Below are 27,110 nucleotides of genomic sequence, written 5' to 3' on the forward strand. Positions count from 1 at the left end.
CAACAACAAAGCAACAGCAACAGCAGCAGCAACAACAACAGCAACAACAGCAACAACAACAACAGGGTCAACAACGGCATACCAGTCACCCGACGCATTTTGAAAGATCGGCATCGACCGATACCGAATACGCCTGACAAGTGGATCTTGCCAACGAGTCGGAAAGTGGCAGCTGTAGGCGACAATTGCCGGTAATCCAAGAAAACGATCGTAGGGTTCATCAGAATCTCGTGAGATTGATGGATCGTCGTTTGAGTAACGTCCAATTGCAACAACATCTTTACGAATCTTACGAACACCAGTCGCAATTTCGTAGCAACAGCGAATCATCGCCTAAACACAGCATCGATCGATCCGATGAACACCGACGCAGCATCGTTCAACAACCAAAAAGATCGAGCATTGGTCGTTCCGATAGCCCATCCGATCGTGGCACCGACATATACCAGGCTTATTATATGGGTTACGTCGGACAAACGGCTCATAAACGTCGCAGGACCACTTTGTGGGAAACTCTGACGGGATTAGTTTGTTCCTTGGGTGCTTTAGCCACCAGGGCCGCAAAAATGGCGGCCAGGCGTGGGGATCCTCTTTGAAATAATCAATCCCCGAGCATTGATTACCGAGTCGTACGTTAAATTATTAATCGAACTCGTTATTCAAATATTTAAATGAAGTTCGAGAGAATACATGCAGAGAAAGAGAGAGAGAGAAACATATAAAGTTTTATGATTTTTAAATAATAAGATGAAATGAGAGATAGAACGATCGAATTGTACGTCGAATTATTATGATTCACTTTAAACGTGAAACACGTAGTAGAATTTAAACAACAACAACTACAACAATAACAATAACAACAACAACAACAACAACAACAGGAAAATGCGCGTAGAATGGAGAAAAAGGGAAAGAACAAATCGGGAAAAAGTAAGTGGCATTTTCCCCGCGTTTTACACGCTACATTATAATACACAAAATACAACTCTATCTACTTGTCAATTTACCGAAGAAGAAGAAACAAAATAAAAAAAAAACAAAAAGTAACCTATTTTCCTCTAAAGACTTTTTTCACCTATCGTGTATGTATGTACGTCGCTGTGCGAGGACAACGTATAAGAGAGAAAATTTGAAAAAAAAGAAAAAAGAAAAACAAAAAAAAGAAGAATAAAACACACAACACATAACACACATACACACAAACGTCGAAATAATATTATATTATATATAACGAGAAACATTATACTAGAGTACTTACGCATACAACACACAGACACACAGACACACACACACGCACATATACGTTGTACTTATAGATAAATATTATAATATACCGTGTCGTATACATTTGGAATGAATTTAAAACAAACGAGATGAAAAGAGGAAGAAGGATTCTCAGATCGAACAAAATTGCGAAGACGCGGGGTTGATCGATCGTAAGAAAATCATGAAAATGAATTAAAAATATTATTGAAAGTTCCGACTTTCGATCAGGGTAAAAAAAAAATAAAAAGAAAAAAAAAACCAAAGAAATACGAGAAGGATAATCAAAAAAAAAAAAAAAAGAAAAAAAAAAAACGTACGCCAACTCTCAAAATTAACAATTGCAATTAATTTCCTTTTAAACGCGAATTAAGAAACGTGGAAGAAGAAAAAAAATCTTGCAATTTTATCATCGAATCTTACACGATCGAAGTCAAATATTTCAAGAAGAAGAAATACAATCAACAATCACCGAAAAGAAGAAAGAAAGAAAGAAAGAAAAAAAGAAAAAGGAAACAGGAAAAAAATAGAAAAAAAAAAGAAAAAAGAAGGAAAAAAAAATATATCAAGAAACTTATTTTTCGAAAAGTTCTCAGATTATTTCGCTATCGTGCGTCAAAAAAAGAAGAAAAAAAAAATAAAAAGAAGAAAAGAAAAAAAAAAACAAGGAAAGAAAGAAAGAAGGAAGAAAGATAAGAAACACACAATTTCAACGCGCAAGATTATTAAAAAAAAAGAAAAAAAAGAGTAAAAAAAACGCTATCTCCTCGTGTCGCATGTTCGTTACCTAATTTTGCTCTGTGTCGCCTCAACAACAACACCTTAGTCCCCCTCCCCCCCTCCTCCTCCCCCCCCACCCACCTCATACGAGTATATTCTTGGAATATTCGAAATATTCGAGCGAAATGTCCAATGCGAATTTGATTAAACTGAACGGAGCTGATAACAAAACCCCGATGCTCGTGTGATAAATGCATGCACACACACGTACACACACACACGTAACACTCCCATACAACCACAAGCATACACACCTCATACACACTACACACGCGTGAATACATATGTGTGATTTTGCTTGTCCCTCTCTCTGATTTGGTCGAAACGAAAATAGCGTTTTTAACTTGTCTGATTAAAATTGAATCCGATCTGCGGTGAATGACGCAAAAGTTAGTTGCACGGGACGCGATGATTCGACGACGTTCCGTCGAAAAGTTGAAAAACGTGTGTGCTCGTTGCGCTTGCGTTTCGCTTTGCGTTGTTTAACCGTTTGAGTCCCAGACGGTATTGAAAAAACACTGTCGAAGAATCCCAAACGGCGCGATCGCGCTTTCCCTATATATGTACGAAAATACCCAAGCAGCGCGATAGCGCTTGTTTAATTTTATGTCGAAAAATACCAAGCGACGCAATAGCGCTTCTTGTGTGTGATAGGTAAAAATGATCGCATTTAATTTGCGCGCAATGTAAAAAAGGAATTCATCCAGTATGTTTAATAAACACCACTGTTACAAATCATAATGTATTTAAATTGTTTATTACTAAATATTTCAAGTTTGTTCGACAAAAATTATAGAAAAAACTACACCAAAATAAAAATTTTTATTTTGTAATATATTATTGCATTATTATAGAACTATTTCACCTATTGTAAAATGTACTATTTACGTTAAAAGGAACTGTGATCTACTTGCGTCAGTAAGTCTGAGCGCTCGACTTCGACAATACGTAACGCACCGTCAGTTGTCCACAATGCTCGAAATGTGCTGGGTTTTCTCGACATAAAATCTGAACAGCGCGATCGCGCTGCTTGGGATTCAAACGGTTAAGCCTCAATCAAAAACGCGAGAGGGAAAGAAGAAGCTTTTATTATTATATCGAAATCACAAAAAAAAACAAAACGACTATTTACCGATTCGATTTTCGTGTCTTTCAACAAAATATCTTCTTGGTATTGTAAAATCTTCGGCAGAGGCGAAATAAGAAATTCTTCTTCTTCTTCTTCTTCTTCTTCTTCTTCTTCATCTACTTCTTCTTCTTCTTCTTCTACTTTCCAACTTCGCGAACAACTAACTTTCCTTCTTAGAATCTTCTTTCGGATCCTATTTAACGAAAAAAAAAAAAATGAAAAAAGAAAAAAAAAAAAAAGAGTAATATGACTTTCCAAAAATCTTTTCAATATAATTCGCGCGAAATGTTTTAAAAAGAAAATAAGAAAAAGAAAAGAAAAGAAAAGAAAAAAAAAAGATTAACATTTTTAAATAGCGTCTCCTCGTCGTGTTAACAATATCTTTCATCTATTTCTTCTTCTTATCACGTTTAGTTTGATATTGTTAACAAAAAATAAATAATAATTAATTATAATAGAAGAATGCACACATACACACACACACATACACACAATACACACATAACAACAACCAACAAAATAATAGATAAATTAAATAAATTAAAGCACGTTTTTCTTTGATAACGTGTCTCTGATAAATACGGAACAATCAAAAAATACGCTGAAAAACCACCACCACCACCACTCATTAAATTCGTTCAAACAATATACATACACATACATATTACGTGATACTTAACATTTATACTCGTACCTGTGCGAACGACGTGTTACGTATATACCTAAATTCGTGTACGTGTAAATTATGTTTTATTGTCAACAAAATGAATATATGAGTATAAACAAACAATCTTGGTATAGAAGTAACATGCGATCGATGATACGTCACATTCCACCGAACAAAAACTCTTTTACACGTATCCATACATACATACATACATACATACATACATACATATGTTCTATGTTGTCCTAGAAAAAAAAAAAAAAAAAAGAAAAAAGAGAAAAAAGCAAAAAACATACACTGGGCCAGATTTAAATCGTCGTATTTCATGCGACATGCACGCGTGTATACGCCCTGTTTGTCGTCGGGCGTTCAGCTCTTTACATTTATCAATCCATGAAAAGCAAAAAACAAAAAAAAAAATATCCATGAAAAAGAAAAGAAAAAAAATGAAAAATATCCATGAAGTGTAACTCACCTCGCCGAAATCGTTTGAACGTACCGTCACGGATAAGAACTGTTCACCCTACTACTACTACTACTACTACTACTACTATCCCATAAAATACTATTTTGTAAAGAAAATATTCCCATCGAGCTATCGTCTTTTGAGGTTTGATGATGATATACATAGCTTTTTTCTTACTTTTAATCATTTTATATAATTTCGTTAGAACACGCTTTGATACGAGTATTGTGATACAACCCTTATATGGGGTCGGTAGGTCATTCATACCGAAAACCTTTACATGAACGACACGTATATGGGTTGTTTGCAACGAAAGTGTTATTTTTGTATTCGTTTTTCTTTGATTTTTCTTCTTCTTCTAAAAACAATGATTTTTGAGAGCGACCAGATTGTTTAGTTAGTTAAAAATATATCCTCCTATCTATCTTCTCCTCTTGTTATCACCACGAGCGAAACGGATCGTTGACAATAAAAGTTCGATTTCGTCCAAAAGAATTCTACTTTTTCGATGTTCTCTGTATCGGTACTTTCAAACATGGTCCAATCCAATTGTAATCGTTACAGATCTCGGTTAGGATATAACATATACATATATATATATTGTACCAAACGCATCCTTCTCTGAATTATCGGAGCGTGTACACTTTGTATATACGTTTATTACAGAAATTAGAAAAGGGAGGATAAAGAAAGAAAGAAAGAAGGAAAGAGAGGACAGACAGAGACAGAGAGAAATAAAAATAAAAATTTTGATGTAATGGGATTGTTAAAAGAGTTATAAAAAAAAAAAAAATATATAAAGTAAAAGACAGAGGAAAGAAAGATAATACTTTGCGATACTTCGTTAAATAATATTCGTATTTGTGGACGAGGAGTTTTTTCTTTCCGTGTTGTACATTTCTTCAAATGGAAACGTTCCTCCTATTATTTATTTCTTTGACAGTGACTTCAATTATTATCGTAAAAAAGTATCTCTCTATCGGTTGGTTTACATTAAGAAAACTTTGCATTAAGTTCTTTGTTTGTTGTTGTTCCATATAAAAAAAAAGAAATAAAAGAATAAACAAGTGGTTTAGTAATATTTCCAAATGGATAATACAATTAGAAATTGATTCATTGTGTAATGAAAATAATATGTTCGATCGAAGACTCCTCGAATTACGATACGAAAAATTCGGATAAAATCGAGCCTACCATAAGAAAATCAAAATTTTCGGGAATTCTAATGAAAAAGGACTGATATGATGAAGTATTCGCGTTAAAAGGAACAAAACAACCTGCAACAAAAAAAAAAAAATGAAGAAAATGAAGAAAACTCAACAACAAAATATATGGAGAGATATCCTAAATTTTTCCTACAAAACACTTAAAGAGATATATATATAAAAAAAGAAAAAAAAGAAAGAAAAGAAAAAAAAAGAAAAGAAAAGGAAAAAAAAAAAAAAAGAATAAAAAGCTTCGTCGTTCGTATTTACTTATACTCACGATTTCTGATGCATCTTTTTTCTTTGTACGAGAAAAAAATTAAAAATCTAATATATATTTGCCCCCCCCCTTTTTTCAAAGTAAATTCTCAGGAATTTCCAAAAGAAAGGAATACAAAAAATATCTAAGAGAATAATCTTTGTAAACGTTGTACACCGTCGTTCCCCGCGTCGTGAGAGATAGCGTTGTCGTTCGTTTGAAATTATTTGACTGAATAGAAAAAGTATGTTTTACAAAAATAATCTAGAAATATTTCACGCTGATAAAGCAACAAACAGGAACGATAAGCAAATCGGAATGGAAAGAACGAATGTTTCAGGATTTTAACTATCAATCTTGCATAAAATTAATGAGACAGAATCGCTAATAAATAGGTCTTGCACAACGCGTGTAATTAATTGGTTAAAAATACGAAATTATAACGGCTCGCGATTGTAACTTTAAAATAACGATTAATATTTATAAGGACGTAAAATTCCTTAGAAAAAAAGAAAAAAAGAAAATGAACGAACGACGACGATATTTCAACGCAGTACGAGGAAGCTTCTAAACATCACTGTTATATTCTCTATCATTTCTTTACAGCCTATCGTTGCCGGAACTCCTTTCAATTAAAAGATGTATGTTCGTACTTTTAAGCACACTATGTATAGCACACCTTTGCTACCTTTTTTCGTGTGTGTTGCGCTGTCAAATATCCGTGCATAACAACACACACACACACACTCTCTCAACAGTTTTGAGAACATATACTAATGTACTTAAACCATCTGTGAGTCTGCCTCGTCTTTTATAAAATTCTTGCTATATTCAACTGTATTCGTGTTCTTTAATCTCCTTTAGATCACATATGTTAATTTAGTTTTTTTATAATAAAAAAAAATAATTTCAACGCGCGTGATAAAATACGCGTGAAACTATTTTTTTTATTTATTTATTTATTTATTTAAATCTACATAAGAAAAATGTAACCAACATCAGTTTAATTTGTACAATGCAATTGTACGCGTTGATATTTATTGATATTTTTTAAATTAAAATTTAAATATTTAAAGAACGTGATTTCGTCTCACCATCGAATACGCCATGCTATCTAAACATTCGAATTTGAATTTAAAAAATCAATGAAGGACGCATACGTCATTCGTTTTATTTCATGAAAACGCTCACTTATATTTTTTCCTATTTTCATGATAACCTGGAAATATAGCTCTCGATAAAATTAAAGATATTTTGCTTCAAAAATTCAATTTAAGATACGACCGATGTAAGTAAGTATATATATATATATATATGTAATTATAAATACGTACGTATATATTTATTTCGATGATTTGAAAAAGCCAACCATATCTTTTTTCAACACGCCATTACAACGCAACGAAGTGGGTGGGGGATTGGTAGAAATCCGCGCATGCGCAGAACCTTGTAAATACACGCGCATCGTCGCAAGCGACAGTCGCGTTACGAGCATCGCACCGTCGAGTGATCGGAATTAAGGTTAGATTCATTTTTATTAAATTCCTCACCGCAAAAAAAATTTGTTTGATTTTTTTCGACGATTTATTATGTTTATATCAAACAGCGAGCATTTCGTAACACGTATCGTTAAAAATCGAAATATTTATCAGTGTTAAGTAATATATTATGCTTTATTCACCAACGTCTTATGGCCTAATTACTCGTACACGTTCGACAATATTTTTCCTAAAACGTGTGTGATTAAATTTTATAAAAAGAATATCGATAATTCAATCGAACAATTTATATGTTAATTGTTAAGAATATAAGACAATATTTAAGAGATCGTTATATCGTAAGAAATCAGAAGAATTGCATCTACGGAATTTAAGTGAACTTGCAAGTAAGTCGTTTAATTGTTTAAGAGGAAAAAGAAAATTGATTCGTCTTAAAACGAAATTATAGTTAAATATCAATTTTACATTTTAAGAGGTTACACAATGTTGACGAAAAAATTAAGCAACAGAAGAATAGTGGTCGATATTCTTGTTCTATTATTTGGTATTGGTGCATGGATCGGTATAAATGGTATTTACGTGCAATTGCCACTTTTGGTAAATACTGCACCGGAAGGATGGAATTTACCAGCATATATGGTAATGCTAGTACAATTTGCTAATTTAGGCCCAATTTTATACACATTATACATCAAGTAAGCATCATTAAAGATTACGTAAGAATCGTATTAAAATAATATTTCTTTTAATTTGCTTACGTCAATGTATATTCTGTTTTAGGTATACCGCATGGGCATATGATAAACTAATCATATATGGAATGTTAATTGCAGCAGCAATAGCTACTTTCGTTTTAGCATTTGTCTACAGTCAAACGTCGGTAATATTGGGGACTATGCATTCGACTGCGCTTTTATCTCTAATGTTTGTGACAGCTATCGTTGGATGTACAAGTTCAGTTCTTTTCATGCCTTACATGAGGAATTATCGTGAAATTTATTTAGTATCCTATCTCGTAGGAGAAGGCCTTAGCGGGTTTATACCCAGTATCGTTGCATTGGTTCAGGGTGTCGGTGGAAATCCTGAATGTAGAAATGTTACTAAAGAAGGATCTACGGATTTAAAGTTCGAAGCATTTTATCCAGAGCCCAGGTTCTCTACTCAAATATTTTTCATTTTCATAGGCGTATTATTATTCTTAAGTTTTCTATCTTTTCTCGGATTAAATAAATTGATGGTAGCTATAGGCGAAAGGGTTAAACTTCCGTCGAGTATGGAAACACTGCCAACGGATACCAAAGCACCACCGAGTTACAAAACTAATTCAGGCTGGACTATGTCCAAACAAACATATTATTATTTATTAAGTATGATGGCACTTGTTTGTTTTCTCGGTCATGGTACTCTTCCTAGTATTCAATCATACTCTTGTTTACCTTATGGAAATGTAGGTTATCATTTAACAGTAACGTTAGCTTCTATGGCTGGTCCATTAGCTATGTGTTTAGGTTTCGTTATCAAGTCTCCAAAAATCAGTCTTCTTAACGGACTAATGGGATTGATTATCATTCTCTCTTGTTTCGTCTTATTTTTAGCTGTTAAATCACCCAATCCTCCTTTACAGCATACATGGATGGGTGAACTATTAGTTGTAGTTTCTTGGATATTAGTTAATGGTCTAATAGGATTTATTAAAATGGGTATCACCACTTTGTTCAGACCTGATCCGGGTAGAGGTTTATATTATACTGGCGTTGCTACACAAATCGGTTCTTTAATAGGTGCAATAACGACATTCGTTTTAGTCAATCATGCAAAAATCTTTGTTTCGTATTCGCCATGTGATGCCGTTCATTGACTCTTGTTCTAATAATTATTTTAAAGAAATGATAGCCACATTTTATGTGATGTTCCTACTAGTAGTACTTAATCAAGTATTAAAAAAAGACAGTATCTTTGAAATTTTTGGAAAAAGAAAAATGACAATGAACGCTTGTCAAGTGCAGATAATTAGTTAAATAAATAGACATTATTCAGAATCATACAGCGACGGTTAATTAATTAATTAATTAAATAAATAAATAATAGTTGTCGTATGTACAAGCATTTAGTTAATTTTAGTAGATTAGTACAGCTGGCCTTGTACGTTATCTACGTAAAATATACAATATCTAAAGATTCTATACATTCGTGTATTTAATGAAATTAATGTTGATTTAGGGATAACATTATCGTATTCAAATTTTGCTCATATGCGACTGTTATATCTATCAGATAAAACTGTTTTTATCTGATAAATTTAAATTATTAAATCGGTCAAACTATGCAAATTAACTCATGTTAAAATTTGATTTATCAGTATACAGTCAAGATATAATTGCGTGAATGTACAGTAAGTAATTACTTCATCAGATATATAGAATGCAATCACATATTGCAATATTTTTGTTTCGCGATATTAATTAGAGATTTTTATTTTTATTTTTATTGATATGTTTATTTATGATTTAACTTTGCATAGGTATTATTCGTCGCTAAGAAAGGGTTAACTGCAATCCAAATTGATACAAGATTTCTACAGAAAATGACAACATCTAACCTCAAAGGATATTTAAAAAATAGATATGGCATTGTACTACATTTACTGGTCGTTCTCTTTGGTATATCTGCTTGGATAGGTGTTAATGGAATTTTTGTGCAATTGCCAATACTCATTAATTGTTCTCCTGAAGGTTCAGCTTTACCAACTTATATAGTAATAGCTATACAAATGGCTAACGTGGGACCAATAATATATATGTTTTTTCAACAAATGCAATTTAAAGTTAATGAATTTTGTTGTATATTAGGAGTACTTATCGTAGGAAATATTTCTATGGCACTTTTAGTATTTTTTTATAATAAAACTGTCGTCTTATATAATTCGGAGTATAGTTTGGCTTTATTTATTTTAACATTTTTTACTGCACTTGTTGGGTGTTTCAGTTCCGTACTATTTATGCCTTATCTTCGCAATTTTGACAAGGCTTATATGATATCATATTTCATCGGAGAAGGTTTAAGCGGCGTGTTACCAAGTTCAGTAGCATTGATACAAAATATCGGAGGGAATACAGAATATGTCACAAATAGTAACATCACGTCTATAGAAATTGTTTCTAATTTAAACTTTACTCCGTTATATTATTTTCTATTTATCTTTATAGTTTTACTCTTATCTCTTGTTGCATTTGTAATATTACAATATTCCTCATTTGTTCAAGATATCAAAGAAAATTCTAAAGGGAATGAGAGGAGTAGTCGAGATAAAATACAAGCTACACGTTACAATGTTAAAAATAAGCCTATTTCCATTGTCGATAAGTTATGTTTAGAGAATGAACTAACGATTGAACATCATGATGAAAGAAAAGAAGCAAGGTGTCTTAATATACATTATAAAATGTCTCTCTGTAAAAAGGCATACTTACTTATTTTAATGAGTTCTCTTTGTTTCTTCGGTAATGGATTTTTACCTAGCATACAATCGTACTCTTGTTTACCGTACGGATATATAACATATCAATTATCTATTACTTTAGTGCAATTTGCTAATCCAATAGCATGTTTCATTACATTTTTTATTATACCAGAAAATGTAAATATTATTCATTCTTTATCCGCAATAACATTTATACTTTGTATTTATGTTACTTACGTAGCATTGATGTCACCTTTCGTACCGCTGAAACAATCTAAAATTGGTATAATAATTATATTAATATCGTGGACTATTCTGATAGGTATTATTTCTTATACAAAACTCGTTATTATCTCAATATTTAGACAGATACAAAAAGTTAATATTCTATTTTATATTGGCATTATTATGCAGGCAGGTTCTGCAAGTGGAGCAATTATTTCTTTTACTCTAATCAATTTTACAGATTTTTTTCGGGCATAGAAAAATAAAAAAAAAAATAAATAAATAAATATATTTTATTCTTAAGTTCTCTCAAATTATTTATCATTTTTACATTTTCTTTTTCTAGATATTTAAAGTAAAAAAAAAGAAAGATAGAGACAATAAAAATATTAAATAAATAAAAAATATATAAAATATATATATTTTTAATGTATTAAAAAAGACACAAATATTTTAATGACGTATATATTAATAAAATTTATATATGTCTATAGAGATGAAATGTAATCAACAAATTAAATTTTAATTGTCGACAATTATGACGTTTGTGAAATTTTTAGGCTAACATTTATAGGAATTAGAAAGATATATATCATGTTGTTAATTTAATTTCAAATGATTGTATATTTTAAATATAATCTTGCAACAACGATATTATAATTTTTATTGTTTTTATCAATTAATTAGTACACGCCTATATATTGTTAAATTATATTTATATAGATACAATTTTATTGAAAATAAAAGAAGAAATATAAAAAACACACAAATCAATGATGGAATTTATAAATTTAAGGTTTTTTTAATTAGCAAAAAATAAGTAATTGCGTGTAGATGAAAAAATAAATTTGTATTATTTTCTTAATGAGAACATTAAAAAAACATTACGTTGTTATATTCCCAATTTAGATGTTTTAATATTTTAAGTTGTTAGCCCTGCATTGACTTTCACAAATTTAAAAGAAAGTAAGTGGTACCAATGTTACAATGAGTAGTGAATGAGTCATGCGCACCTATAGAAGGTAAAGAGAGAGATATATATAAAAGGTAACAAGTAACACAACAATAATACTTCTGTTAAAGGGACTAGTTGCGTGTATGTTTTATTTCTTTCACGATTTCCCTTTTATTCTTGATAATATTTATTTATAAAAATTTTCTCAAAAGGATCGAATATGTTCTTATAAAATATTTAGAGAAAAAAAAAAGATATCAACGAGTCATATTTATATTCTACATTAAAATGTGCGATGAAGAAGCTAACGTCGAACAAAATGAAAATGATCAATCTGACAGAGAAGAAGAAGAAGAAGAAGAGTTCATTTCATTGTTGGATCTTCCGATCGAGGTTTGATTAATATTTAACAATTAATGTATTATACTTATACACGTATACGTTTATTGTTAACTTAGATTTATTTCTTTTTTTCTTATTCTTTCTTTTTTTTTTTTAGATATTTCTACACATCTGCTCGTTCCTAGATGCGGAAACGTTGATGCACAATTTGAGTTTAGTTTGTAAACAATTTTACGAAGTACTGAACGACGATTTTTTCTGGAAAATGCGAATTAACCAAATATTCCAAAATACTGGCTATCCGTTATTGCCTCCTGGTTAGCTCAAATTGATAGCACCTTGTGCCTTGCACGACCAAAATCAATTCTGTAAATAAATATAAACACCATCTATTACTCTACAAAATAAACATTATTAACAGCGTCGACTTGTTGTGTCAGGCTTTTAATATTTAAGTAATAATATAAGGATCGTGTTGAAAACGAAACAACAGGAAAAAGATTAATTTATGCTTGATAGAACTAATTTCACATTTATTAACAGGTTGCTTTTAATATTATTGTAAATCATCTTCGTTTAATGCAATTTTAATTAACCAATTAATCTTTGTATCTACGCACATTATTAAAAAAGAAAAGAACAAAAATATTGCACTATTATAAATACTCAAAGTTTATTATCTTTATTATTCGATTCTGTTTGCAGATTAATAGTATGTGCCAAATTGTTGAAAGTTTATTATACTGTTTGTCAAAGTGATCTGTTCGTTTCAGCTGAGGACGATGAACTTTTTTGGAAGTTGTCATGCGTAGCCATCGAGAAACAAACTTCATTATGGAAAAATGAACACTCGATGGAAAAGTTGTCTCTTACAAATGTACAATACGGTACTATAGATGGTCTTCTGTTAATGCACGTTAGTAATAAATAATATAATATATGATAACAAATGATATCATACAAAATGATAAATAATAACATGATATTTTTTTATGAAGGATGGAAAAATTTGTATATCTGGGGCAAGGGATCGATCTCTGGTATGTTGGAACCTTCCCGTTGAAGAAAACGATCATGTGAGATATACTTGTATAGATTTGGCTCATAACGGATGGATATGGGATTTAATAGCGATAGACAACATGGTCTATAGCTGTAGTTGGGATCAAAACATCAAGGCTTGGAATCTCACAACTACTGGCCTTGTCCACTTCAAAACTTATGAGATGTACATGACAACCAAGCTGGTCATTTCTAATGCTCTCATAATGGAAAGGCTGAGCGAGGAAGGCACGAGATTATTTTTCATAAAGTAGTAGATACACGACTAAATACTTTCGTGATAATATTACAAAAAAATTCTTTTCTACGGTATTTCTATTTCACAAATTTCTCCTTTTCATTATTAAATCCCAAGAAAAGAAAATAAAACATATAATTTAAAAACTTTGGGATGCTCTCGCTCGCTCTGCCAATCGAGACCGTAAAAACATATGCATTTTAATTTCTTAATTATTAAATACTTAAGCAAAAAATCTTTCTTTAGGATCGTTACAAGTGCTCTGCTTTGTATAGCTTCTTGCCCGGAATTAGCACTCTTCGCTACAGGCTCATTTTGCAAAACTGTATTGGTATTCGATTCAAGAGCAGGATATAATCCTATTGCAAGATATCAACCGCATCAGAGAGCCGTTATTCGACTTGCTATGAATTCTAATTATATATTATCCGCCAGTGAGGATAAAACCGTTTCAATATGGGATCAAAGAGCTGGAAGAATCATGAAAACAGTTACAGTAATATTTCTCTTCTCAATTCAATTATATTTTCGTTAAACGAATTTCTAGAGGTACAAACAAGAAATGAATTGTTTTAGATCTCGAAAGAATCATTTCCTATGAGTATGTCGATGCAAAAAGATTTGGTATATGTCGGCGATAGTAACGCGAAATTACACGTGTTAGATTTAAAGAGAGAATTCGAACCTGTTAAATGTTACGAGACGGAACATAAGAAAGGAATAACTGGTGTTCATTTTACTCCTGGATGCTTAATTACAAGTTCCACGGATAAAACAGTGAGAATTTCAACTCCCACAGATCCGCCACAAAATCTTAAAACTCTGACTTGTGGTTATGGGGAGATAGCTAGTGTATGTATAAAGTAATGCATATTTAAATAGATAATATGATTTATTTTCAATTATATTTTGCAGACAGATTATTTGAACAATGTCCTTGCTGTGTCTGGTACCGAAGGGATAGAAATTTGGAGACCTCGCGCAAGAACATGATGTTCATAAGTCTTATTATATACATATTATTGCTAAGAACATTTACATTTTTATATTCATTCTACACTCTTACAAGGAATTATATAATTCAAGTATATATTATGATTTAATAAAGGCTTTGCTCTGTATAAGTTTGCTAGGATATAAAAAGACAATATTTTCTGTTTATTATTTATTTGATAGACAATTGTTTGAATGTAATATTTCATTTCTAATTCGATTCAAAAACTTAAAGAAAAAAGAAAAAAAAACAATAAAAAAAAATATTATTTCTACCAGTCAATATAATTTTGTTGGAAAAAAAATTTAGCGTTATCTCCAATTTTTGTATATTTATTTAAAAATAATTTCTAATCATTATAGCATCTCCGATAAAAATTCAAGCGATTTTGTCAAAATAAATTAAAGGGCAAAAATCGCGCATGGATTTATATTGGACAACCCTAATATATTCGAGTAGGCATAATACATAAAGATAGATAGAAAGGTAAAAAAAATGAAGAAGAAAACTATCGATTTTGAAAATGCAAAAAGAAATGAGGTGGACGAAGGAACGATGGACTAAGGGTCGATCGATAGACGGCGCTGCGATTACCGGAAGTAGCGTTCCGTAAAATTAATCAAAGAGGGAATATGAAAACGTTCAATTGTCTATTGCAACGAATGGACGGAAACGTAGAAATATCGGCTAAGTAAGATGCCAAATGATCATTTAATTCATTTTAAGGATTAAAAAACTATAATACAGGTTTGAATGAAATAAATTTTTCTTTATTTAGATTTAATCGACGACAGAAGAAAAGTGTAATTGGCGCTGGTAGAGGCTATGCTCTCGTGGCACAGTGGTGGGGATAACCGTAGGGAGCTTCCGTCTGTCTGCGAGGTCAGAGAAGGCTGGATACATTCAGTGGTGCTGGTGAATAACACGATGAAAATGGCGTGGCAACCGCAAGAAGAAGGACTTCGGCAAATCCTTACGCTTCTCAAGGAATCACAGAGTCCGGATACGGAAACTCAAAGAGCTGTGCAGCAAGTATCCTTTTAATTGATTAACATTGATTTTGAATTCCGACTATTGCCAAATTATTTCGTTGAAGTTTCAAAAATACGGGAACGGTTTGTGTGATGCCTTTTCCCGGTCGCGTAAGATATCGGACGCCGATGGTGTACCAAATAGATTCGGGATAGAAATTCAATACTTTTTCCTTTTTTTTTTTTCTTCTTTCGATTATTTTAATAGATTTATTTTATCGATTAATCGTTCTTGCTAAGAAATAATTCTATTATCGTGGGCAAATTTTCTCTCGTTGATCCTCCCTTTCCTCTCTCGCTCTCCCCCCCTCCCCCCTCGTTCCCTCCTCCCCCGTACACGTTCACGAATTCTTGCTTCGTCCATTCTGTATTGCGAGTATATGCGTACGCTTTTATGTATGTATCTATGTGTATGCGTGCGTATGTGATCTATGATGGATGTGTGAGCGATCGGCGCGCTTTTGCGCAGCTTGTCATGGTCCGACTTCTGTTTAATCCGTTATCCATTTAATTTCAATCATTTTCGTCTAAATTATTCTCATTTAACTTTCATTATTCAATCCATAACGATACGTCATATTTATTCTTGCATTTATTTTGGCCCATCGATCAGTTTAGAATTAAATGGTTAGAGCGCGTCGATCGTCTTGTTCTCTTTTCTCTTTCCTTCTTTCTTTCTCTTTCTCTTTCTCTTTCTCTTTCTCTCTTTTCTCGAATAATGTTCCAACACGTGAGAGTTGCTTCTACCGCCAAGAAATATGTTACACGAAATGTCGATTCTTGATACTCTCGTTATGGACGTTTATTAGTAAACAATAATCTGCTTTTTTCTTCTAGATTTTTCGATATATCTACAATTATTTATCTATTTTTTCTATTAATTTATAGATATTTTTGTACACACACACACAATATATAAATTATATATATATATATATATATGTGCGCGTGTGTATGTAAATTCCATTTCCTTTCTTTTCTTTTCTTTCCTTTTCTTACTAAAATAAAAATCAAAGAACGCATTTCCTATGTATTTCCAGAACTAACTTCCCCCTCCCATTAAATCAACTTATGATTTGTTTTATATAGTATATTCCGATGATATTATAATAATAGTAATAGTTTATAAATAACAATTCTTGTATTTTATCAATATTTTGTTATGTATGTGTTGAGTATACGCGTGCATAAGTACACGCACTTTTTCTTTTTTATTATATATAAATTTGTTAACACAGAGAAAAGAAAACTTGTTTTTTCCTTAACAAATTGTATAGAAATTGGAAGAGCTTAACAAATTTCCAGACTTTAATAACTATCTCATCTTCATCTTGACCAAACTTGTATCAGAAGGTAAGAAAATAATGTCGACGTTGCATTAAATTAATTTTTGATTGACCGAACATACGGAAGGAAATAATTGAAATTTTTCTTCGATTAAGATGAACCTACGAGATCTCTCAGTGGATTAATATTGAAAAACAATGTCAAGGCACACTTTCATAAGTTTATGCCCGAAGTTACCGATTTTATAAAGCAAGAATGTTTATCCGCTATCGGAGATCCTTCCGCTTTGATTCGTGCTACTGTTGGTATTTTAATTACCACTGTAGCATCGAAGGGTAAGCATAATATTATATTTACATTGGTGAATTTTATTTCATATAAGATTTTAGAGAGAATTATTTAAATTAAATTATATTTAATATAAAATAGGTTCGTTAACAACATGGCCAGAACTATTGCCCGCTCTTTGTCAAATGTTGGATTCGCAAGATTACAATGTTTGCGAAGGAGCATTTGGTGCTCTTCAGAAGATCTGCGAGGACTCAGCTGAGATACTAGATTCCGATGCGCTCAATCGACCATTGAACGTTTTAATTCCAAAATTCTTGCAATTTTTCAGACACACGAGTCCAAAAATTAGATCGCACGCAATAGCTTGCGTTAATCAATTCATAATCACTCGTACACAGGCGCTTATGATTCATATAGATAGTTTTCTGGAGAATCTCTTCCATTTAGCTTCTGACGATGATCCAGATGTCAGAAAAAATGTTTGCAGGTACTGTCTCTAGAACAATAATGAATATTTTTTATCCCATTTGAAAAGGGAAATTTGAAAATTATGCAATCAATTAAATTATTTTCATAGGGCTCTAGTAATGTTGCTTGAAGTTCGAATGGATAGATTAATTCCAAATATGCATAACATAATAGAGTACATGTTAATGAGAACTCAAGATCAAGACGAAGGAGTTGCATTAGAAGCTTGCGAGTTTTGGCTTTCTTTGGCAGAACAACAAATCTGCAAAGATGCTCTTGCTCCACATTTGATTCGATTGGTACCAGTTTTGGTAAGTGAATTTATTTTTTAACGATATGAAAAAAAGGAATAGACATGAAAATAAACGTGTTTCTTTTTGTAACAGGTACGAGGTATGAAATACTCTGAAATTGATATAATACTTCTCAAAGGAGATGTAGAAGAAGACGAAATGATCCCGGATAGAGAGGAAGACATACGACCAAGGTTTCATAAATCTAAAACACATCATTCGCATCATCCCAATATGAACAAACATACAGATGAAAATGGAAGTGACGATGATTTAGATGGCGAAGATGGATGTGATGATGATTCGACGCTCAGTGATTGGAATTTACGAAAATGCTCAGCAGCTGCATTAGATATGTTGGCAAATGTATTTAGAGAAGAACTGTTGCCTGTTTTAGTGCCTATCTTAAAGGAAACTTTGTTCCATCAAGATTGGGAAATCAAAGAATCTGGCATATTGGCTCTTGGAGCTATTGCTGAAGGTACAATATCATTTTTTATGTGAAAATATTTTTTTATTTCTTTACAGAGTATCAACAATATATTTTATTTATTTTTAAAGGATGCATGAGTGGAATGATTCCACATTTATCAGAGCTAATACCTTACTTAATTGGATGTCTCAGCGATAAAAAAGCACTCGTACGTGCTATTACTTGTTGGACTTTAAGTCGTTATGCTCATTGGGTTTGTGCTCAGCCACACGATACGCATTTAAAACCTTTGATGACAGAACTTCTTAAAAAGGTACTAGATGGTAACAAACGTGTCCAAGAAGCGGCATGTTCAGCATTTGCTACATTAGAAGAAGAGGCTTGCACAGAATTAGTACCCTATCTTGGATTTATTCTTGAGACGCTCGTTTTTGCTTTTAGTAAGTGTATTGGAAATATAGAGATGGAATTATTTTTATAATTATTAATAATTAATCGAACGTTTTTTTTTCTTTCTTTCTTGTCCTCAGGTAAATACCAACATAAAAATCTTTTAATATTATATGACGCAATCGGCACATTAGCTGACTCAGTGGGCCATCATCTGAACAAACCAGATTATATCAATCTTCTGATGCCACCATTGATCACCAAATGGAATGTTTTAAAGGATGAAGATAAAGATCTTTTTCCTTTGTTGGAATGTCTTTCATCAGTTGCAACTGCATTAAGATCTGGATTTTTACCATACTGTGAACCCGTCTACAAGTTAATATTTTATCGATAATATTTGATTATTGAACACTCACACACACACATATATATATATATATATATATATATATTTATATTACATGTAAAAATTATTTTTTATAGGCGATGTGTATCCTTAGTAGAGCAAACATTAAATCAACATATGGCGAGTACACAAAGTCCAGAACAATTTGATGCACCTGATAAAGATTTCATGATAGTAGCATTGGATCTTCTCAGTGGTTTGGCCGAAGGATTGGATGGACATATGGAACGTTTAGTCATGAACAGCAACGTAATGCAATTATTATATCAATGCATGCAAGATGGAATGCCAGAAGTTAGGCAAAGCAGCTTTGCTTTATTAGGAGACCTTACAAAAGCATGTTTTCAACACGTTTTACCTTGTATACGTAAGTATTACATAATTTCTCTAATAATTTATGAATATTAAATCTAATTATAGAAACATAAATAAATGATTAATATTTTGTGCAGCCGACTTTATGCCGATACTTGGACAAAACTTAAATCCTGAATTTATATCTGTGTGTAATAACGCAACGTGGGCTATCGGAGAAATTTCTATAAAGCTTGGTAAATTTTTTTATCTTCTTTTCTTTTTCTTTCCTTTTTCTTTTTTTCTTCTTTTTATTTTTTTAATTTTTTTCGTTTACGAATTTCTTTTTTGTATCTCTTCGACGATACAAATTAATTATAAACATTTGAACGATACTGAAATAATCTTTCTTTTTTTTTTTCTTCTTTCTTTTCATTTTTGTTAGGATCCGACACAAGTGCATATATTCCAATAATATTGACTCAACTAATTAGCATAATCAACCGGCCAAATACACCAAAAACGCTGTTGGAAAACACCGGTAAGTTAACATATTGTCTCTAATTATATTAGTATTTTGCTTAACAGCTTATATATGGGGCATTACTCATAATTATTGGAGAGTGTATCGTGAAGTTCCTTTAGCAGTGTTATCTTAATCTCTTATTATTTTTTAAGGTATAATATACTCCATGTACATACATAGGAAAATCATATTAATGTAATCGCGTTTGAATAGTTAAAAGGTTTTCAATATTTTGTACATACAAAAAGTATTCCAGATATTTAAAAATTACAAAAGAAAAAAAAATTATTACACAAGACATCGTGCTAGACGTAGCATCTGATGGATTGGAAATTTTAGGTGCATATTATATTATTATTTTTTTTTTTTTAGAAATTAATTTCACATAAAAAAAAAAATGATAAATCACAACACAAATCAGCGATTTAGGGTGGTTGTATATATAAATATAACCACGCTTGCACGTTTATCAGCAAATTAAATTACTAGTATTTGTCTATTATTACCTAATTTAGTGGTGTGCGATTGCCTGCAGGCTTTGGTATGGCTGTATTGCCATAGAAACATACAGTAATTCAGTATATTATGCTTGCATCTCTAAGTCCCAAATTATTTATCCAACAATTGTTTAAATTGGCCTTTAATTATGAAAAATCATGATAAGAAATTTGGTTCTGTATTCTTCTTAGTTATTATTAATTTATCTCTCTCTCTATATTTATATATATATTAACATTTATTGGGTAGAAGTCATATATTATTCATATATCGGTTTGAAATATCATATGGGCTCGCACGCTGCTATCTAATTTTGATTATTGTTTCAGCAGCTACAATATAGCACGGTATTGCCTATGTTCACTGTCGGTATTTCATATGTTCACCTGTGTTTCCCACTGTCTCTATTGATTGTCGATATTATAATTAATTATGATTAATTGACTTATTAAATTAAAAGTTAATTAAAGTTTATACGACAACATATATTCGCCTGAGTTGATCGTTGGTTCACTATCAGTTTGTCTTATTGTTTGTGTTTCCGGTCACTTCACTACACTTCACTTGTCTACTTACCGAAAACGAAATGAAAACTGTAGCCATAACGATCGGTCGCCTAGGTTATGTGTGTCCCCACGACGTCGCCCCCACGTTACAGGATTTTGTCCGACAGTGGTGTGTAAATTTCTTTATTATTATTATTATATTCTATTAATTATTATATTACCTTTTCTATTTTTTATTAGCACTTTATTATTATTATTATTATTATTATTATTATTATTATTATTATTATTATTATCGTTATATTATTATATATTATCGTTATATTTATTATTATTATTATTATTATGTTTATTATTATTATTATTATTATTATTATTATTATTATTCCCAAAATCCTGAATACATCGCATCAAATGCTGCAAATAACTATTACGTAAGATTATTTTTAAGGGATTTATTATTATAGATGTTTAATTAATATTTATATATACGTATACATATAATTTTCTTATTTTCATCTCTATAAAACATATATTTTCGCAGCAATGGTGTACTACAAACACATAATTATTCTTGGCGAGTGAGAGAGTTAAACATATAATATAATTTTGCGAATCATTATACCTTTGAAATTAGCGGCAACTTGCTCAATGGTTTCTGCAGCATTTTTATTCTTATTATTTATTTATTTATTTTTTTTTTTTTTTTTTTTTATATATCGAATTCATGATTATATTATCATTTTAATTTGCTACCATGCAAGTATGTTGTATGCTCTTAAATATTATGTATATTCAAAATATGATACACGGGGGTAGGTTTACATTTGTCACTTTTTTTTATTAAGTCGGTTCAATCACTTAGCCTGTAATTAATCTATCCTGTCTTGCATCGAATAAGTTAGGTAAATGTTTTTTCAGTTTGAATAATTTTCTTTCAAGTAGGTGTAGCTTCAATCGAAGATATTTGTGCATGTAGATAATTATATTGCCAATTTGGTATCTGTCAAATATTTCTTGCAGTAGTAGTTTCATTATTTAGGTATTATTATTATTATCATTACTCTCTTTATAGCTATTATTGATAAAGAAATAATACACTTTTTAGAAGGCCAAACGAAGCGTGGGTAAATGTCAAATGTAAACCCAGCCTTTAAATTCATGATTGTATAAAAACGACGCCAGTTACTTTAACAATAATTACTTTATACGTTTCAAATGTTTAAATATTATTTATTTCATAAAACTGGCCTCGCGAAAAATCAAACTATTATGCCTCATCGAATGCTATTTATAAGAGATTGGTCACCTATGAAATGTTTAAATGTGAATATTACAATTAAATGGCTATTATTTAGCCATGTAATTACATCCATATATTTTCAATATATATATATATATATGATGTTACCGTTAAAGTGTATAGTTCAGTTAATGCATGAAAACTCTAGGTCTAGAAATAACAGCGTTTAAGGAAAGCACATACAAAATTTTTACTATACACTTAAACTAGTTGTCTTAGGAAATAACTTGGTGAAATATGAATTCACGAATGGTTAATAGTTAAAGTATAAGATTGAAATTTGATCCTTCTTTAAAGTTACTTTTTTTCCACATCAGTACTCATAGTTATCTGTTCTTCTCTTCCTCTACTTTGGAAACCAATGTTCTATTAATTGTGTCGTTTTGTCGAATCAAATCTAAGATTCAAATAGTAATTTTATACTTTTACTGTTCGGTGTTGTAGTTATTTCTTAGTTTAGTTGATTATTTTATGAATTAACGGATTTCACGTTTTAATGGTAACTTATACATATATACAAATATATAACAAAATTTAAAAAAAGTACATTACTTGAAAGAAAAATTTTCAATATAAAAGTGATACAAGTTTCTATATAATGTGTGAATGAAAAAACAACTGTAACTAACTGTTTATAAAAAAAAGAAATAATTGTTACTCGAATGATATTAATTATATGTATTATGTGTCTGATCAATGTACTTTTTTTTCAAAGGTATCTAACACAGGCTATCGAACGAGTTTGCTTAATCTTTATTTATTAATTATTATTATTATTAGGTGTACATCTTTGCGGACAATAAGAGATAACGAAGAAAAGGATTCTGCGTTCAGAGGTATGTGCCAAATGGTCACAGTTAATCCAGCTGGCGTTGTCAATGACTTCATATACTTTTGCGATGCCATTGCCTCATGGGCTACACCGAGGGACGATTTAAAAGATATGTTTCACAAAGTAAATATCGCAAGAGTTTTAAGGATTATATTAATTGACTTTTCTTTTTTCATCGATATGTTCTAAATAAATTTTATTTAATGCCATGTATAGATTCTACATGGATTTAAGAATCAAGTGGGTTCAGAAAATTGGAAACGGTTTTCAGATCAATTTCCGTTGCCGCTTAGCGAACGGCTTCACAGTATGTATGGCGTTTGAGCAAACCCGCCTAAATATGGTAAGCAATTAAAATGAAATAATTAAACAATCTGTGATATGCGAGATTCCGTTTTTTTTTGTCTAACACATTGTAATATTATTTTCAGAAGGCCGCTTCAAGGGGCAGGCCGAATGGGGTTGGGCGGGCTATAAAATCGTGGGTGGACAGGGTGGGTGGGTGAAACCACGGCCTCTTCTCATCATTATCGTTGTCGTTAGTGTATGTCTTGGTCATCGGTGGAATATCAAGGGGAATAGAAAAAGTCTGCCATTGTTAATTGCATTAAAGCAATAAAACGTTAAATGGCATAAATGAGAAAAGCAGCGACATAAGAAGAAGAAGAATGAATATAAAAAAGGATATACAAACGACAAATAAAATCAGTGGGCCGAAAAGAATAAGTGGGTGGGAGGGTGGGTGGGTCTTATATAGTGGGAGGGAGGAATTCGTGACCATCAACCACGTTTAAACGCGAATGTATCGTACGCATAATGCCCGCAACGTACTGCATTCTCAGTGATACCTTAATTTTAGCAAAATGTACATGCTGGATACCACTCCGTTTCCATTAGCGCTATAATAACACTGTGTCGAGTGTTTAACTCTCGCGTATCGAAAGGAGACAAGTGCTGGCGATCCAACTAGCCCAGCTATATTATATAATAGTATACATACTAATACCAACTTTGATTAGTTGGGGGATAGTAAAAGCGTAGATCTCACGTTATAGAGCATGCTAAACTACTGTGATCGAAAATTTATATGTTAGGAATTAATCATTTTTTTGAGATAACAAGAGAGAAGAGAAAGAGAGGTGCATATCTATTTAATGAGTTTATAGAGCCTTAGACAAAGTAGGAAATACTTATTTGATAAAGCTACAAATAGTAGGAAAGTACGTTGTAGAAATTTCATATAGTGTACAAATGAAGGTTTTCAAGAGTATGTATTTTTATACGTTTAAAACTTGATGATATATATGCAGAAGAAAAAGTGCCATTCCGTTCGTTCTGAACCTAAATTTTTCTGCTTACTTTTAATCCTCTCTTCAATAATTGTGATATTAGGTTATATAACTACATTTTCTCGTCATGTTCGAAGTATGTTAAAAAAAATACATATGTATAGATACTTTATATATGTATGCAAATAATGACCGCGACATGATTATTCTTCTTTTTTTTTTTTTTTTCCCTCTTCCTTTTTTTAACTTACAGACAATTTTGTGATTTATTACTACATTTTTTTTTTTTTTTTTTTTTCTTTTTTTTTTTTCTTTTTTAAAATAATTTTTTTTGTTAAAAATATTAAAATTAGAATCATCTTAAATATTAGTGTAAATATAGTTAATGCATTTTTTAGAGTCAATGTTTTTGTTATCGCTGATATATATTATTCAAATCTTTTTTTCTTATCAATCACAAGTTATATAATGTTATTTGATTTGCAAAGACATTATTGGTATTATTTACAGAAATTGTTCACAGAGTTTTTGAATCTATGACGTGATATCTATCGCAATACTAATTTTACGTGCTCAATTATGATCTCTCCGATTGATTTTAAAATCTTCGTGTAATCGTGAAATCTTTTTTTTTTTTCTTTTAAACCAAAAAAAAAAAATTAAAACATCCCGAGCGCAGACTGTCTCATTCCAGTCCGATTTTAGGGCTAATTAAAAAAAAAAAAAAAAAAAAAAAACAAAAACCAAAAAAGAAAGAAAAAAACAACAAACATAAAGCGAGCACTTTTTTTACTGTACAAGATGCGCTTTTATCTCTCACCATCGGCGTTCAAAATTTGTTAGGAAACCAAAAATACTGTGACAAAATACTGTACCAATGACAACTTAAGATATATATATATATATATATATCTAGATCAAGAGAAAAAATATGATTGTGCTGATACGACATTCAAAATAAGAAAACTACTAAAATGAAACAAACGTACGATAAAATGATTTCTAGAACTTTTACTACTAAATATTTTAATTTTAATTTTCTCTCTCTCTCTCTCTCTCTTTCTCTATCTATCTATATCTTTCTCTTTCTCTCTCTTATATCTATCAAAAAGAATTGAATGATGTAAAAAAAAGAAAGGAAGGGAGAGGAGGATGTGTAATACGAGAAAAATAAACTGACCATCGTCGAGAGTAGTTACTGTTGTCAATGAAATAATTCAAGTTTATCAGTAAGAAAACTAAAAAAAAAAAGGGAAAAGAAAGGGGGGTGGGGGGGGAGAAAGGGAACTAACAAGAAAGGAATAATTCGCGCGGGCGACGAGCGAGCGTGTTGTAATAATATTTTTGGTATGATTTAAAAAAATATACCTCCCGTCTCACAGAGAGGAGAGAATATAAAAGGATTATTATTTTTTGAGAGAGGATTTTTTAATACTCGAGCCCCTCATTAATAGTAGATTCCAATCGTCGATTTAAAATAGAAAGAAAGAAAGAAAGAAACAAACTCTAATAGATGAAATTTTACATGCGATTGATAATTGCTGCTGCGCCGAAAAAATAAATATTTCTAGCTCTCCTGCCGTATTTAGAGAATTCTCTGGTTTGCACCTTTCAAAAAAAAGGACAGAAAGAAAGAACAAAAAAAAAATATATCAATATAATAATTCTTTTATTATCCTTTTTATACATTTCGACAGATGCAAGATAAGAAATCTTATACATACATACGTATATATATATATAAAAAAAATTATATATACAGCCTTTTTTCGTCCGTGCAAAAACAAAAAAAGTTAATCCATGTTAAAGAAGGTGGTGCGTGTTTGTACGGTCGTGATCATCGTTTCTTTAACTTTATCCAAGCTTGTCAATCGGCAGTTAATTATATATTACATATATATATATAGGTATACCAACATATACACATATATATATTGGTTATTTGGTCCTTTCCTTGCCCTGTCTACGCCATTTTTGTGATATTAATATTTTTTATATTACTTATTATATATATATATGTAAAAGGACTTGGATTAGAAAGCGACCACCAAGCCACATGTTACTGCTCGACGGGGATTATCTGCTAATTCAATGATTATATTTCTTTGCTTTTTTTCTTTTTTATTACTTTTAAAAAAATATTCCTTTTTTTTTTTTATATTTTTCTATTATCAAGAGAGAGACACGTCCTTTTCATTTTCATTATATAATAGTGATACATGATAAGTATTAAATGCAATGGATATTACAAACGGTATTATTGAATCATAATTATTTTAAACAAATCGTTTTTTAAAAGGAATCGTTATGTAAAATAATTTGATTAGAAATTATGGTTTAGGAGATACAACATCATCAGTAATAATAATTTAAAAACAAAAAGATGAGAGAAAGAAATAAAAGCGAGAGCAATTTTTTTCATGATAGATAATTAAATTGAAATCACGTTAAAATCGAATATAAATTCGCGCGAGTGTGATACTTCAACGATTTTTACTTTTGAAATCGTTTTTTTCGGTACATCTCGATAACGAATTAATGGTTTTTTTTCTTTTTTTTTTTTTCTCTTCACTTTCTATTAATCTCAAATGCTTATATATTTTTATACAATTATCTGTAGTATATTATATATATATATATACACAAAACTAAAATAAAAAAAAAAAAAGCAAGCGATATTTTACTTGTATTTGCCTGTCGCGATTGTAAAAAGAAA

At 30.9% G+C, this 27,110-nt stretch overlaps 5 protein-coding genes across 6 annotated transcripts in view; all 5 read left to right on the top strand.

Annotated features, from left to right (window-relative positions):
- The window catches only part of LOC122525122, a 90,945-nt gene extending 89,822 nt beyond the window's left edge, over positions 1-1,123 (top strand). Inside the window, 1 exon segment of the mRNA XM_043647759.1 lies at positions 3-1,123. Within this exon segment, the coding sequence (XP_043503694.1) occupies positions 3-137 (135 nt within the window). The 3' untranslated portion in view covers positions 138-1,123.
- A 6,358-nt stretch (positions 1,124-7,481) lies between these two features.
- Positions 7,482-9,873, top strand: LOC122525124 (solute carrier family 52, riboflavin transporter, member 3-A-like). The gene is made up of 3 exons (XM_043647761.1): positions 7,482-7,654; positions 7,742-7,963; positions 8,049-9,873. Exons 2-3 carry the CDS (start codon positions 7,752-7,754, stop codon positions 9,124-9,126), a joined length of 1,290 nt encoding a protein of 429 aa, XP_043503696.1. The 5' UTR covers positions 7,482-7,654; positions 7,742-7,751; the 3' UTR covers positions 9,127-9,873.
- LOC122525123 (solute carrier family 52, riboflavin transporter, member 3-A-like) lies at positions 9,848-11,236 on the top strand. Its single transcript, XM_043647760.1, has one exon. The coding sequence runs from the start codon at positions 9,853-9,855 to the stop codon at positions 11,209-11,211; it is 1,359 nt and encodes a 452-aa protein (XP_043503695.1). The 5' UTR covers positions 9,848-9,852; the 3' UTR covers positions 11,212-11,236.
- A 567-nt stretch (positions 11,237-11,803) lies between these two features.
- LOC122524684 (F-box/WD repeat-containing protein 9-like) lies at positions 11,804-14,695 on the top strand. Its single transcript, XM_043647065.1, has 7 exons — positions 11,804-12,301; positions 12,408-12,567; positions 13,024-13,166; positions 13,249-13,478; positions 13,797-14,046; positions 14,127-14,402; positions 14,466-14,695. Exons 1-7 carry the CDS (start codon positions 12,197-12,199, stop codon positions 14,541-14,543), a joined length of 1,242 nt encoding a protein of 413 aa, XP_043503000.1. The 5' UTR covers positions 11,804-12,196; the 3' UTR covers positions 14,544-14,695.
- Positions 14,696-14,887: 192 nt separating this feature from the next.
- LOC122524685 (transportin-1) lies at positions 14,888-23,759 on the top strand. 2 transcript variants are annotated; one of them, XM_043647067.1, is made up of 16 exons: positions 14,888-15,235; positions 15,323-15,576; positions 16,853-16,928; positions 17,018-17,197; positions 17,292-17,640; positions 17,731-17,932; positions 18,008-18,395; positions 18,476-18,787; positions 18,878-19,115; positions 19,224-19,513; positions 19,599-19,697; positions 19,886-19,981; positions 21,064-21,139; positions 23,054-23,228; positions 23,322-23,448; positions 23,540-23,759. In XM_043647067.1, the coding sequence occupies exons 2-15, from the start codon at positions 15,370-15,372 to the stop codon at positions 23,427-23,429; spliced, it is 2,796 nt and encodes a 931-aa protein (XP_043503002.1). In that variant the 5' UTR covers positions 14,888-15,235; positions 15,323-15,369; the 3' UTR covers positions 23,430-23,448; positions 23,540-23,759. The 2 variants fall into 2 exon arrangements, with proteins under 2 accessions (XP_043503002.1, XP_043503001.1); XM_043647066.1 differs by having other exon boundaries at positions 14,889-15,235; positions 23,537-23,759.
- The last annotated feature ends 3,351 nt before the right edge of the window (positions 23,760-27,110 follow it).

The sequence above is a fragment of the Polistes fuscatus genome, unplaced genomic scaffold (assembly GCF_010416935.1).
Source record: "Polistes fuscatus isolate 324 unplaced genomic scaffold, CU_Pfus_HIC Scaffold8, whole genome shotgun sequence".
In the NCBI taxonomy this organism is placed as follows: domain Eukaryota; kingdom Metazoa; phylum Arthropoda; class Insecta; order Hymenoptera; family Vespidae; genus Polistes; species Polistes fuscatus.

What these genes read in the sequence shown, in the direction of transcription:
- LOC122525124 (XM_043647761.1), top strand. Translation starts at nt 7,752, where the DNA reads ATGTTGACGAAAAAATTAAGCAACAGAAGAATAGTGGTCGATATTCTT. An exon ending in TTATACACATTATACATCAA is followed by an intron (nt 7,964 to 8,048) that starts GTAAGCATCATT and finishes ATTCTGTTTTAG; the next exon opens with GTATACCGCATGGGCATATG.
- LOC122524684 (XM_043647065.1), top strand. Translation starts at nt 12,197, where the DNA reads ATGTGCGATGAAGAAGCTAACGTCGAACAAAATGAAAATGATCAATCT. An exon ending in TGTTGGATCTTCCGATCGAG is followed by an intron (nt 12,302 to 12,407) that starts GTTTGATTAATA and finishes TTTTTTTTTTAG; the next exon opens with ATATTTCTACACATCTGCTC. An exon ending in GTTATGGGGAGATAGCTAGT is followed by an intron (nt 14,403 to 14,465) that starts GTATGTATAAAG and finishes TATATTTTGCAG; the next exon opens with ACAGATTATTTGAACAATGT.
- LOC122524685 (XM_043647067.1), top strand. Translation starts at nt 15,370, where the DNA reads ATGCTCTCGTGGCACAGTGGTGGGGATAACCGTAGGGAGCTTCCGTCT. An exon ending in CTCAAAGAGCTGTGCAGCAA is followed by an intron (nt 15,577 to 16,852) that starts GTATCCTTTTAA and finishes CAAATTGTATAG; the next exon opens with AAATTGGAAGAGCTTAACAA. An exon ending in GACGCTCGTTTTTGCTTTTA is followed by an intron (nt 18,788 to 18,877) that starts GTAAGTGTATTG and finishes TCTTGTCCTCAG; the next exon opens with GTAAATACCAACATAAAAAT.
- LOC122525123 (XM_043647760.1), top strand. Translation starts at nt 9,853, where the DNA reads ATGACAACATCTAACCTCAAAGGATATTTAAAAAATAGATATGGCATT.